General features: G+C 41.2%; 1 protein-coding gene across 1 annotated transcript; it reads left to right on the top strand.

The window, feature by feature from the left end:
• The first annotated feature begins 5813 nt into the window (after positions 1-5813).
• Positions 5814-7032, top strand: LOC103259831 (replication protein A 32 kDa subunit). The gene has a single exon (XM_008057492.2). The coding sequence runs from the start codon at positions 5922-5924 to the stop codon at positions 6735-6737; it is 816 nt and encodes a 271-aa protein (XP_008055683.1). The 5' UTR covers positions 5814-5921; the 3' UTR covers positions 6738-7032.
• Positions 7033-11786: the final 4754 nt, after the last annotated feature.

Below are 11786 nucleotides of genomic sequence, written 5' to 3'. Positions count from 1 at the left end.
TAATTAGCTAAATCTCTGTCTATAGCCCTTAATAAAATTTTATTATTTTCTCATTTAAGATGTTCCACATCGTTATTATATTTATTCCTAAGTACCTTAGAGTTTTATTGCTATTGCAAATGATATTTTTTTCTATTACATCCTCCAATTAGTGTAGACCTTTGTGTAGCAATGCTGTGGGTTTTTATAGTTTCTTACATCAAGCCTTATCAGTTCTTTTGTAAAGTTCCTCATAATTTTTTTTACGTAGAAAGTGATGCTGTCTACCAAAAAAATGACAATTTATGTCTCCTTCTCTCTAATACTTCCTCCCTTCTCTTCATCTTGTCTTGTAACGCTGGCCATCCCATCAGACTGTGTTGAGTGATGACTGTGAGCACCGTCAACTCCCTGCCTGGTGACATTAATGGAATTGCATCTGGTTTCACAAGAAGCAGGGGTTTTGATATAGGCTGGCAGTCGGTGCCCTCTAACACGTTAAGGCAGCTCTCATTATCTAAGAGCTTCTACCATGAAGGAGAGTGGAACGAATCCAGTCCACATCCTCTGAGATGACCGTACACTTCTCTCCTCAGCCCTATTGATGGGGCTAACTGAACAAGCAGATGTCCTAGTAGTAATTTGCGCTCGCCTTCCCGCTTGGTCTTCACTGAGTCTGCGGCCAGGTCTCCATTCCTCGCCCCCAGCGTGGAGCCAGCCAGGACGGCCATGTGCCCGCCTTCTGGTGACCGCTGGCTCTTATGCCCCACCCCCACTCACATAGCCCAATGGACACAGAATCCTAGGATAAGCATGAACTAGTATCCAGGTATCTGTAATATATTACCCATATTGGGGAAGTTCCTTAAAAGTAGTGACTGACTCAGGAAACAGATAAACTCAGTTCTCTCCTGAGCAAAAGTTTGCTGCAAACACATCAGCTGACCACATATGCAGCCGAGAGTTCAGGCATCTGGGGCCCTTTGAGGTTATCTAGCTGCATTTCTTCCTCCAGGCCCGAGACCCAGGGCCTGCCTCCCCCGAGTGGCTGTCATCAACTCTTGATTCTGGGATGTGTGCCCACAGCACTGCCAGTGCAGCACACAGTCTGTCCTGTCCCTTGCTGCCCCCCAGATGGGTTCAGGTGTCCCAGACAGTGGGTGCAGCCTAAAGATGGGTCAGGCAGGGCTGTGACTGGACTTACGGACACTCATTCTGTTTTTTTCCTCCACCCCCTTGAAGAAGGAGGTGTGGTCTCGGGTCAAGGAAGTGAGTTGAGGTCATACACTTGAGTCAGGGGTGCTGGGTGCACTGTTGGGGGAAGCCGGGTAGCTGCGGCCAGATGCATCTGGGATCAGGCAGCTGGTCAAGAAGATCTGGGTGTCGTGAGCCCGGGGGGACAACCAAGGCCACAGAGCACATCCATTCACTCACACGCCCGCTGTGGAGCCAAGGGTGAGTCGATGAAGGAAGAAGGGAAGGAGGAGCCAACGAATAAATTGGTTTTCAAAAAACTTCCAGCGTTGTGATTAATTGGCTATTCCCAGAGCCTGAGCTCGCCCCTTTCTGCCACCGTGGATGCACTCGGAGGTGTTGGGCTCGCATTCGGGAGGCGGGTCCCCGCGTCCCTGGATGTCTCCTTCAGCCACTCTCATTACCCTGCTCCAGTGGTCCCTGACAGGTCACTGCTGTGGGAGAGAAAAGCTATCCCTTTATGCCACTTGGTTGCAAAATTTGTGACTCGCAAAACATTAACGAACTGATGTTTGGAGACACGTCGTCCTTGGCGGAGTCAGAAATGCAACTTCCTTTGAGAAGTCCCAGAGACAGGTGGCTTTGGCCACTGAGTCCTCATGGTGACATCTGATCTCTACCTCAAGCCAAGGGCACAGAATCGGGCTGTTTGTAGAGAAGTCTGATGTGACTTCACGTTTCATGGTGGGAGAGGGATACTGGAAGCATGACTTTGTTCTCTCCATTCTCAAATCTACCCATCTCTAGGCTGGGCGCAGTGACTCTCGCCTGTAACTCTAGCACTTTGGGAGGCCGGGTGGGAGGATTGCTTGAGGCCAGGAATTTGAGATCAACCTGGGCAACATAGTGAGACCTCGTCTCTACAAAAACTCCAAAAATTAGCTGGGCTTGGTGGATGCATCTGTAGTCCCACCTACTCAGGGGGCTGAGGTGGAAGGATCACCTGAGCCCAGCAGGTCGAAGACTGCGGTGAGACTTAATCGGCGAGACTGAAACTCAGACTCAAAAAAGGAAAAAAAAAAATCAGCCGGGCTCGGCGGCTCAGCCTGTAATCCCGCACTTTGGAGGCTGAGGTGAGTGAATTGCCTGAGCCCGTGGGTTCGAGACCCGCCTGGGCAACTTGGCGAGATCTCATCTCTACAATAAATCAAAAAAAGTAGCTGGGCGTGGTAGCGTGCACCTGTAGTTCCAGATATTTGGAAGGCTGAGGCAGAAGGATCGCCAGAGCCCAGCAGATCGAGGCTGCGGTGGCCGGGAGCGGCCAGTGCACTCCAGTCTGGGTGACAGAGTGAGACTCCAACTCAAAAAAAAAAAGAAAAAAAGAAAAAAAATCTATCCACTTTATGAGCCGAGTCCTCCCTAGTCCAGACCAGGGACAATAGGAAAAGACTAGAAGGAAGAAACTTAGGAGACTCACGAGGCTCCTACACCACCAGCACACAGCAAGGAAGAGTCCACTTGACCTTGACCACTGCAGAACTGCTGTTTGTAGGTAATACAGCAATCATGTCGGAGTTCCAGTAAGCCAAGGAAGAAGACAGCCTAAATAAGGGGGCTTACCTGTCTGCCACGTGAACTGGCAGAGCAAGAGGGACAGAGCAAGCTGGAGAAAGCAAGGCAAGCTGACTAAAAATGATGACAAAAACAAGAACTTAAGGAGACCCAAGTACAGGGTACATTTTGTTACTTGGAGTTAAAAGGAATAATTTTAGAAGACAGATTGAAGTATAGCATGATCACCATTGAACTCAAGTCAGTGACTTGGAAGATAAAATATTTAAAATATGAGACAAGAGAAAAAATACATAAGGAGATGGAAATCATAACAAAACAGATAAGAGACTTGGAAGATGAATATCAGAACTCAAATGGGAGAAAAATAGGAGGTGTTTTGTCAGCTGTTTCTCAACTGAAATGGGTCTAATTTTTTTCATGATTAGACTGAAGGGGTTTGGGGCTTAGGAGTGAAAGACCGCAGAAAAGTGTCATCTCATCACAGCCTTTCAAGGGTACACACCATCAACACAACTTAGTACTGTTGGCGTGCACTCCAGTCACTGGACTGAGGCAATGTTTTCCAGACTTCTTCACTGTAAATTACTTTTTCCCCCTATTTTTCTACTGTAGACTTTGGAAGAAACTCACTATGAGCAGTCCACACTTACAGAGTGGGCAGAAGAGAGTATTTATGTAAATTATTTGGAATTCTTCTGCATGGGATATTTGTCTCTTTCATGTATTTGTTCGTGTGTGTGTGTGTGTGTGTGTGTGTTTGTGTATGAGGAGGGAGCCCCCCCAAAAACCGGAATTATCTTTTGGAGGGCACCCCCTTGTAGTATAGGCTTTCTCCACTAGGTAAGTGTTCTAGGAACCCACTGGCATCAATGCACCAGCTAGCATTATTGTGAGAGACTTGTTGGACTTCAGTGAATTTTTTTTTTCTTTTAAATTCCACGTTTGCCCATTTCATGATGGGTGACTTACAAGCACACCTGTCCATACCACACTGAGTGTTCAGCAGTTTTTGAACAAAATCAGCATAACCCCTATACTCCTCCATTCACTCAATCTCATCCTGAGCAAATTTCTTTGTTTCCCCAGATGAAAAAGTCCTCAAAGGGAAACAGTTTGCTGGTGGAAGAGGTGAAGCAAAAAACAGCAGAAGCACTAAAAGGCATCAAAACTGATGTGTTCAAAAACCGTTTTGAGCAGTGTAAAAAGTGTCTTAATAGGTGTATTGCATCAAATGGAGAGTACTTTAAAGGTGGCTGAAGTTTAAACATGTAAGAATAAATGCACAATTTTTATAAATAAGTTCTTTTTTGTCTCTCATTTATATAATCAGTATGGACTTGTAAACATTTTATGCTTTGGGTTATAATCTTGTACTAGTTTATTTTGTTGCTCAAATTATTCCAGCTGTGGACATTGGGGACTCTTTTAGGTGGCTCCTATGTCTCCCAGCTATAATTTCATCGTGGGTTTTTTTTTTTTTTTTAAGACTTCTTTATTTTCTGGCACTATAGGATGCTAAAAGCTCCTTTTGTGTAATTCCGATCCCAGGCCTAGAATCAGTCATTTTATCCAAGAAGTTATGGTTCTCTTGTTGTAAGAAAGATATTAGAAACCAAGATTTAGGTATTGGGTGCACTTATTGAGGTAGGGATGTCAATTAAAATTCTCAAGATTGAAAGTATAAGAAGTAAAATGGAAAATTCACTAGAGGGTCTCAACAGTAGATTTGAATCAGCAGAAGAAATAATTGACAAATTTAATGTTAAATCAGTTTGAGGAATAAGTAGAAAAAAATTAAAATAAGTGAACAGAGTCCCAGTGAAATGTGAAACACTGGTAAGTATAACAACAGCTGATGATTTTGACACACAATTTGTTGAATTTTTGGAATATTCTCAGCAGTTCTGCTAGCTACTGGCCATCCTGACCTCACTTCATCAGTGATACTTTCTTTCCCCTTAGAAAAACTTTTAATTCACAGTCATTTTCTTCATGGTGTTATCTCCATAAACTTGGACTAGCATGCCCCTGATTTCACTTTCACACTTGCCACGTTTAACAAGAAATTTGATGTTTGTCCATTGCTCTAATTCAAGCTCCAACATTCTCACAATGGCACACAAAAACATGCAATAACAATAATGAATGCCACTCAGTAAGATGTTGCCACACATCAACATGAACATGAGACACTGATATGTCAAGGTGATAAAACCTTTCTGAGATTTTTGTACAGTGCTGCTAATATAAGCACATGGTAGCAAGTTTGTGAACTTAATTGTCAGACCTCATAGAGTTGTATTGATGGACCTATACCATAGACATGTAACATATTTAACAGAAAAATAATGGTGAGGAAAAACTGTATTAAATTATGAAAATGACATAAAATAGTAACTGAAACCCACAGAAAAATGAAAATAAAAAAGGATAGATCAGAAGGTTAATATAACAAACTCTATAAATACAGACTTGATCTTCATTCTCTCAGCTTCTTATAAAAGATATGGGTTATATAAAGAATAATTTTCACAATTTATTGTTGGGTTTGTAACATATACAGATGCAAGACATATAATAGTAGCACAAAAGTAGGAAAGAATGAAGCAATATTAAAGTTTTTATATTTCACTGGCAGTAAGTCAACATAAAGCTGGACTAGATTTTGATAAATTAAGACATACTGTATCCTGAGTTGTACCCCACTTCTTTAAAATAAAAAGGCATACTGTAAACCATAAAGAAACTACCCAAAATAACTCAAAATAGAATGCAAAAGTTATTAAAGGAATTAGTGGTTTTTAGTGCTGCATTTGAAAATATTTACTCAATACAAAATACAGCAATAAAAGAGGAAGAGTGGAAGAAAAATGATATAAGACATACAGGAAAAAGCAAAATGACAGATGTATATCTAACTATATCAACAGTAACATTAAATATGAAAAAATTAAACAGTTCAATCAAAAGGCAGAGGTTGTCAGATTACATTTTTAAAAGATTGAACTATATGTTGTCTGCAAGAGATGCAATTTAGATTCAAAGATAAAAATAGATTGAGTGGGCCAGAAAAAAGTAGACACAAGCGCTGCAACAGCAACCGGCTTCTGAGGCGTTCTGCGAGCCCACCAGATTCGAAACTTCTGGGCATCTCTCCGGAGGGAACCGTGATCATGATGTGGAATAGTGGATTTGAAAACTATGGTGGCTCCTCCTACGGGGGAGCCGGCGGCTATACACAGTCCCCGGGAGGCTTTGGGTCACCCACCGCATCCCAGGCCGAAAAGAAATCGAGAGCCCGAGCCCAGTACATTGTACCCTGTACCATATCTCAGCTGCTTTCTGCCACTCTGGTTGATGAAGTGTTCAGAATTGGGAATGTTGAGATTTCACAGGTCACTATTGTGGGGATAATCAGACATGCAGAGAAGGCTCCAACCAACATTGTTTACAAAATAGATGACATGACAACTGCACCCATGGATGTTCGCCAGTGGGTTGACACAGATGACGCCAGTGGTGAAAACACTGTGGTTCCTCCAGAAACATATGTGAAAGTGGCAGGTCACCTGAGATCCTTTCAGAACAAAAAGAGCCTGGTGGCCTTTAAGATCATGCCCCTGGAGGATATGAATGAGTTCACCACACGTATGCTGGAAGTAGTCAATGCACACATGGTACTGAACAAGTCCAACAGCCAGCCCTCAGCAGGGAGAGCACCTGTCAGCAACCTAGGAATGAGCGAAGCAGGGAGCTTCAGTGGCAATAACTTCATACCTGCAAATGGCCTCACTGTAGCCCAGAACCAGGTACTGAATTTGATTAAGGCTTGCCCAAGACCTGAAGGATTAAACTTTCAGGATCTCAGGAACCAGCTCAAACACATGACGGTCCCCTCCATCAAGCAAGCTGTGGATTTTCTGAGCAATGAGGGGCACATCTATTCTACTGTGGATGATGATCATTTTAAATCCACAGATGCAGAATAACTGGATCTAACTGGGTACCTGAGATATTTTTCATCTGGACCTGGCTTCACAATCTTGATGTCCCCGGCTGTGCAGATGTTTGGCCAGGTGACTTCTAGGAAGTAGATTTCATCTATGAAACGTCTCAACTGACGTCCTTTTGACATTTACTGCTCTTCTGCGTTTGTTTTTGGGGTTTTTTTGAAGTTCAAAGGGTGATAAACAATTCACAGGATGTAACCAGGGCAGAATTTCTTGGAGAAGTTACAAATAAGCTAGTTACAACATCAGGATGGATGGGATTGGAAGAGAGATGCTACCAAGAATGTGTGCTTGGAGCCTCTATTCCTGAAATGTTTCCTGCCGCGAGATGAGCAAGGCCCGTGCCTGTGGGCAGAGTGCTTGCCAAGAACCGCTGGCCTCTGCCCATGCCATTCCCACTGTGGTCGTGTGGCATTTACTTTAGAATTGCACTTTCCTTCACCTGCTTGTCATGACAGCGTGTTTATATGAACGTGAGGTTCTGGATGGTGGCCTCCGGGGGCAGAGGAAAGGAGGAGGTGTTACTTGTTTTTGTACAAAGTATGTTCATGTTTAATAAAACAATTCCATAGCAGCAAAAAAAAAAAAAAATAGATTGAGTGAAAGGATGGAAATGAATATACTATGTAAACAACAATCATAAGAGAGTTGGAGTGGCTCCAGTATGATCAGATAAAATAAACTTCAAAACAAAAACAAGTCACTAGAGAGAAAGAAGAACATTTCACAATGATAAAAAAGTCCATTCATCAGGAATATATAACCATTTTAAACATAGATGTAACTAGCAAGAGACATAGATGACATGTGAGACAAAACTGACAGAACGTAAAAAGAAAATAGTTAATTTAGTAATAATACTTAGAGACTTTGATACACCTCTTTTAATAATTAATGGAACAGTTAGGCAGAAGATCAACAAGAAAACAACAGTATAAACAACTAGACCTAACCAACGTAAATATACTACTCAACAACAGCAGAATGGACACTATTCTCAATTACACATAGAACAGTTCTTCAGGATAGATCATGTTTTTATTTAGAAAATAAAACATACCTCAATAAATTTAAAATAATTTAAATGATACAATGTATTTTCTTCAATCACAATGGAATTAAATTAGAAATCAACAATAAAATAAAATTTAAAATTCACAAATAGTGGCAACACACTTGCTAAACACACTGTCTAAAGGGTCAAAATCAAAGATGAAATCTCAAGGGAAATCAGAAATGCATTTAGATGAATAAAAATGAAACAGCATACCAAAACTTATGAGATGCAAATAAGGAAGGAAAGATGTTCAGATAAAATTGCATGCCGATGTATGCCTGTATTTAAAAAGAAGAAAGATTGATTAACCTCCTTTTTAACTTCAGAAAGCAGAAAAGGAAGAGTAAACTAAGCCCAAGGAAATAAATTATAAAACTATAGTTGTAAATTCTATGATAAAACTATAAAACTCTTAGAATAAAATCTAAATGTAAATCTTCATGACCTTGGGTTAGGCAATGATTTCTCAGATATGACACTAAGAGCACAAGCAAAAGCATCAACCAGAAATAGATAAATTGGACTACATAAAAACTTAAACATTTATGCTACAAATAATACCATCAAGAAAGTTAAAATACAATGCCACAGAATGGGAGAAAATATTTGAAAAGCATATATCTGGTAGAAGATTTATACCGATAATTTACTTAAAAATTCTTGTAACTCCATAACAAAAGAGACAAATAACTAATACCACGTACAAGTGGGCAAAGGACTTGAATAGACATTTATTCAAAGAAAATATACAAATGACCGATAAGCACATGAAAAGCTGCTCAATATCATTTCTCATCAGGGAAGTACAAACCAAAACCATGATGAGCTTCCACTCCATGCTCCTGAGGATGGCTAGAGTCAAATGGCAAACAATGGCAAGATAATGAAGATGGAGCCCTCATGCTTCCCTGATAGGCTGTAAAACGATGCATTCACTTTGGAAAGAGCTGACCGTTTCTTATAATGTTAAACATAGATTTACCATATTACCTAGTCATTCCACTCTTGCATGTATGTGCCCAAGAGAAATGAAAATATATGTCCACAATTTCTACATGCAAATCTTCATGGCTGCGCTATTCATAATAGACAAAAATGGAAACATTCCCAATATTCACCAACTGATAAATAGATAAGTAAAAGATGTTATATCTGTACAATGAAACATTAGCTGGCAATAAAGGAATGAAATACTGATACATTCTATAAAAATGTTTACAAGAATTAACCTTGAAAACCTTATACCAAGTGAAAGAAGCCAGTGACAAAGAACCACATATTCTGTGAATGCATTGTATGAAGTTTTTAAAATAGGCAAATCTATAAAAACAGAAAGTGGCTTTAAATTTGCTTGGGGCAGGGTGGGAATAGAGAGGAATGGGAGTGACTGTAAATAGATAAGGGGCTTCTTTTATGAGGGACAAAAGTGTTTTGCAGTTAGATTATTATGATGGTTACATAGCTCTGTGCATATACCAAAAAAACACATCAATTTGTACAATTTAACTAGGTGATGCATATGGTATATACATTTGATCTCAATGAAGTTATTTTAGTCACCAGGACCAGAGAAGTCAAAGTTGACTTTACCTATATAATAGTACAAATAATTTCAATGTTATTTTGAACATTCTTGGACATGGGAAAAAGATGGAAGACTTCCCAGTTCAACTTATGGGGTCAGTGAAACTTTAATTATGTAATTAAAATTGAACAGGAAAAGATAACTATAAACGGAGTCACTTAAAATATACATGCAAAAAGAATTTAAATAAAATATCAGCAAACAGAATCCAGAAGTATATTTTTAAAAATCCACTATTTTCAAGTACACTATTTTTAGGAATGCAAGGATGACTCAATACCAAGAAATCTAGCTACAAAATTTAGTATATCAAACAACGATATGATTCTATCAATAGATGTAGAAAAGGCACTTGATAAAAACTCAGCCATTAGTCCTGCAAAAAAAATCTTGAGAAAAATATTGCTATAAGGAAACTTTTAAAATAAAGAGAAACCTCAAAGTCCAACAGGAAGCTGTAGGGGAACGGCCCTACCACAGTGTCCGGAGATCTTGCACATCTCTTGCACATCTCATGAGCCTCCTAGAGGAGGCTCACTCACAGTCTGACCTGAGCTCTGTGTGAAATTCTTCCTGGAGCAAGGGAACGTACACCTGGTGAGAAGCCCCTGAGGGCAGGTCCCCTTCCACTTTTGTGTGAGGACCCCTCTAAGTGTTGCTCATCTATTACCCTAGTTTCTGCTGAGACAAATAGCATCATTTAGAAACAGTTTAAGAACAAAACAAGACTTCCATCCCACCCCCACATTCCCTTGTCCTGACGAAGCTGCAGGTTCCACGAGGGTTCCCATTTCTTCACATCTTCATCTGCACTTGTCATTACCTGTCCTTTGGATCTAGCCATCTTCAGGAGCCTTTTCATGGTTTTGGTGTGTTTTTCCCTGACAGGGAACAATATTGAGCAGCTCTTCATGTGCTCATTGGTCATGTGTATATTTTCTATGAAGATATGTCTATTCAAGTCTGTAGTCTGTACAACCGCTTGGATATAGTTTAGAGGGGGCTCCTCAAGGTGAGCAGCCTCCTACTCAAGCCAGCTATCACCTGACCCTCAGTCATCCTGTAGGGTTGGGGACATGGGGAACTGATCCTGTGCTGATCTCGCCTTTGCTGTCTGTAAGAAGCACACTGTTTGAACCCTCTAGGGTGTGTTGTCTCCCGTGCAGCCAGATCTCCTAGAGTGGAACCCATCAACCTTGCAGCTGCCTCCATGCTGTCCTTCAGGGATGGCTCGACCACTGATGCCAGTGATATCCAAAACATGAAGCACCATGCTATTTATATCAAAATCGGAGTGCAGCCATGGAGGCCTACTATTATTATCTGGTTTTGTATTGGGAGTTTGAGCAGATGCAAATAAGCAAGAAAATGACATACAAAATATACCTGCTGGGAAAGTGAAAATGGTTCGTTTTTACAACCCCAGGCATTGTATTAAAAAATAAGAATTAGCGAGAAAATGAGATAGGGTGAGAGGATGTCGTATCATATGCAGAAATCAATATATTGTCTCTTTTCAAATAATAGATATCTAGAAATGCAAAAGAGAAAAAAAATGGTCTATTTACAATAGTGACAAAACCACGAACTACTTAGAGATAAACAGAGCCTGACCTGGGACCCACGTGCCTGCTTTTGCTCAGAGTTGCATCCTGTACCACTCTGCTGAGTGCTCCAGGCTCCCTTTCCCTCTAGCTTCCAGTAGGTGTGGCCAAGAGGAGGTGCTGACCCAAGATTGAAGGGCAGGAGGAAAAAGAAAGCAAGGATGTTTCTCTCCCTCCCTTCCTCCCTGTCCCAACACACCCCCAGCAGCTACAGGATCACCTGTGTGCTGCAGCTCCTGCTGAAAAGCCCCTTCTGCACAGCCCTAGATGAAGCGGGAGTCCTCCCCATGGTCAGAGCTACTGCGCAAGTCCCTCCAGTCCCAGTCCTGGTGTAGAAGTGACCTCCTTCCTGCTCCCATGCCTCATCACCATATAGAGGCACCCATACCACCAACTCCCTGCATTAAATTCCCTCTACTGAAGGACCTGGAGTGGCTTCCGGTTTGCAGATCCTGGCTAATATCATCAATATGAAGGAAACTATAAAATCGTATTTAAGAACACAAAATAGACATTATTTTTCTGGATAAGAACTTTTAATATAAAAATGTCAATTCTGGCTTGGTGCAGTGGCTCATGTCTGTAATCCCAGCAATTTGGGAAGCTGAGGCAAGAGGACGGCTTGAGCCCAGAAGTTCATGACCAGTCTGGGCAACATAGTAAGACCTCACCTCTACAAAAATAAAAAAAATTAGCCAGGCACAGTGGCGCATGCCTGAAATCCCAGCTACTTGGGAGGCTGAGGCTGAAGAATCATCTGGGCCCAAGATCGAGACTGTGGT

Source organism: Carlito syrichta, unplaced genomic scaffold, assembly GCF_000164805.1.
Source record: "Carlito syrichta isolate Samal-C Ts95f unplaced genomic scaffold, Tarsius_syrichta-2.0.1 Scaffold303035, whole genome shotgun sequence".
NCBI lineage: Eukaryota > Metazoa > Chordata > Mammalia > Primates > Tarsiidae > Carlito > Carlito syrichta.
This window is presented reverse-complemented; position numbering and strand designations above follow the sequence as displayed.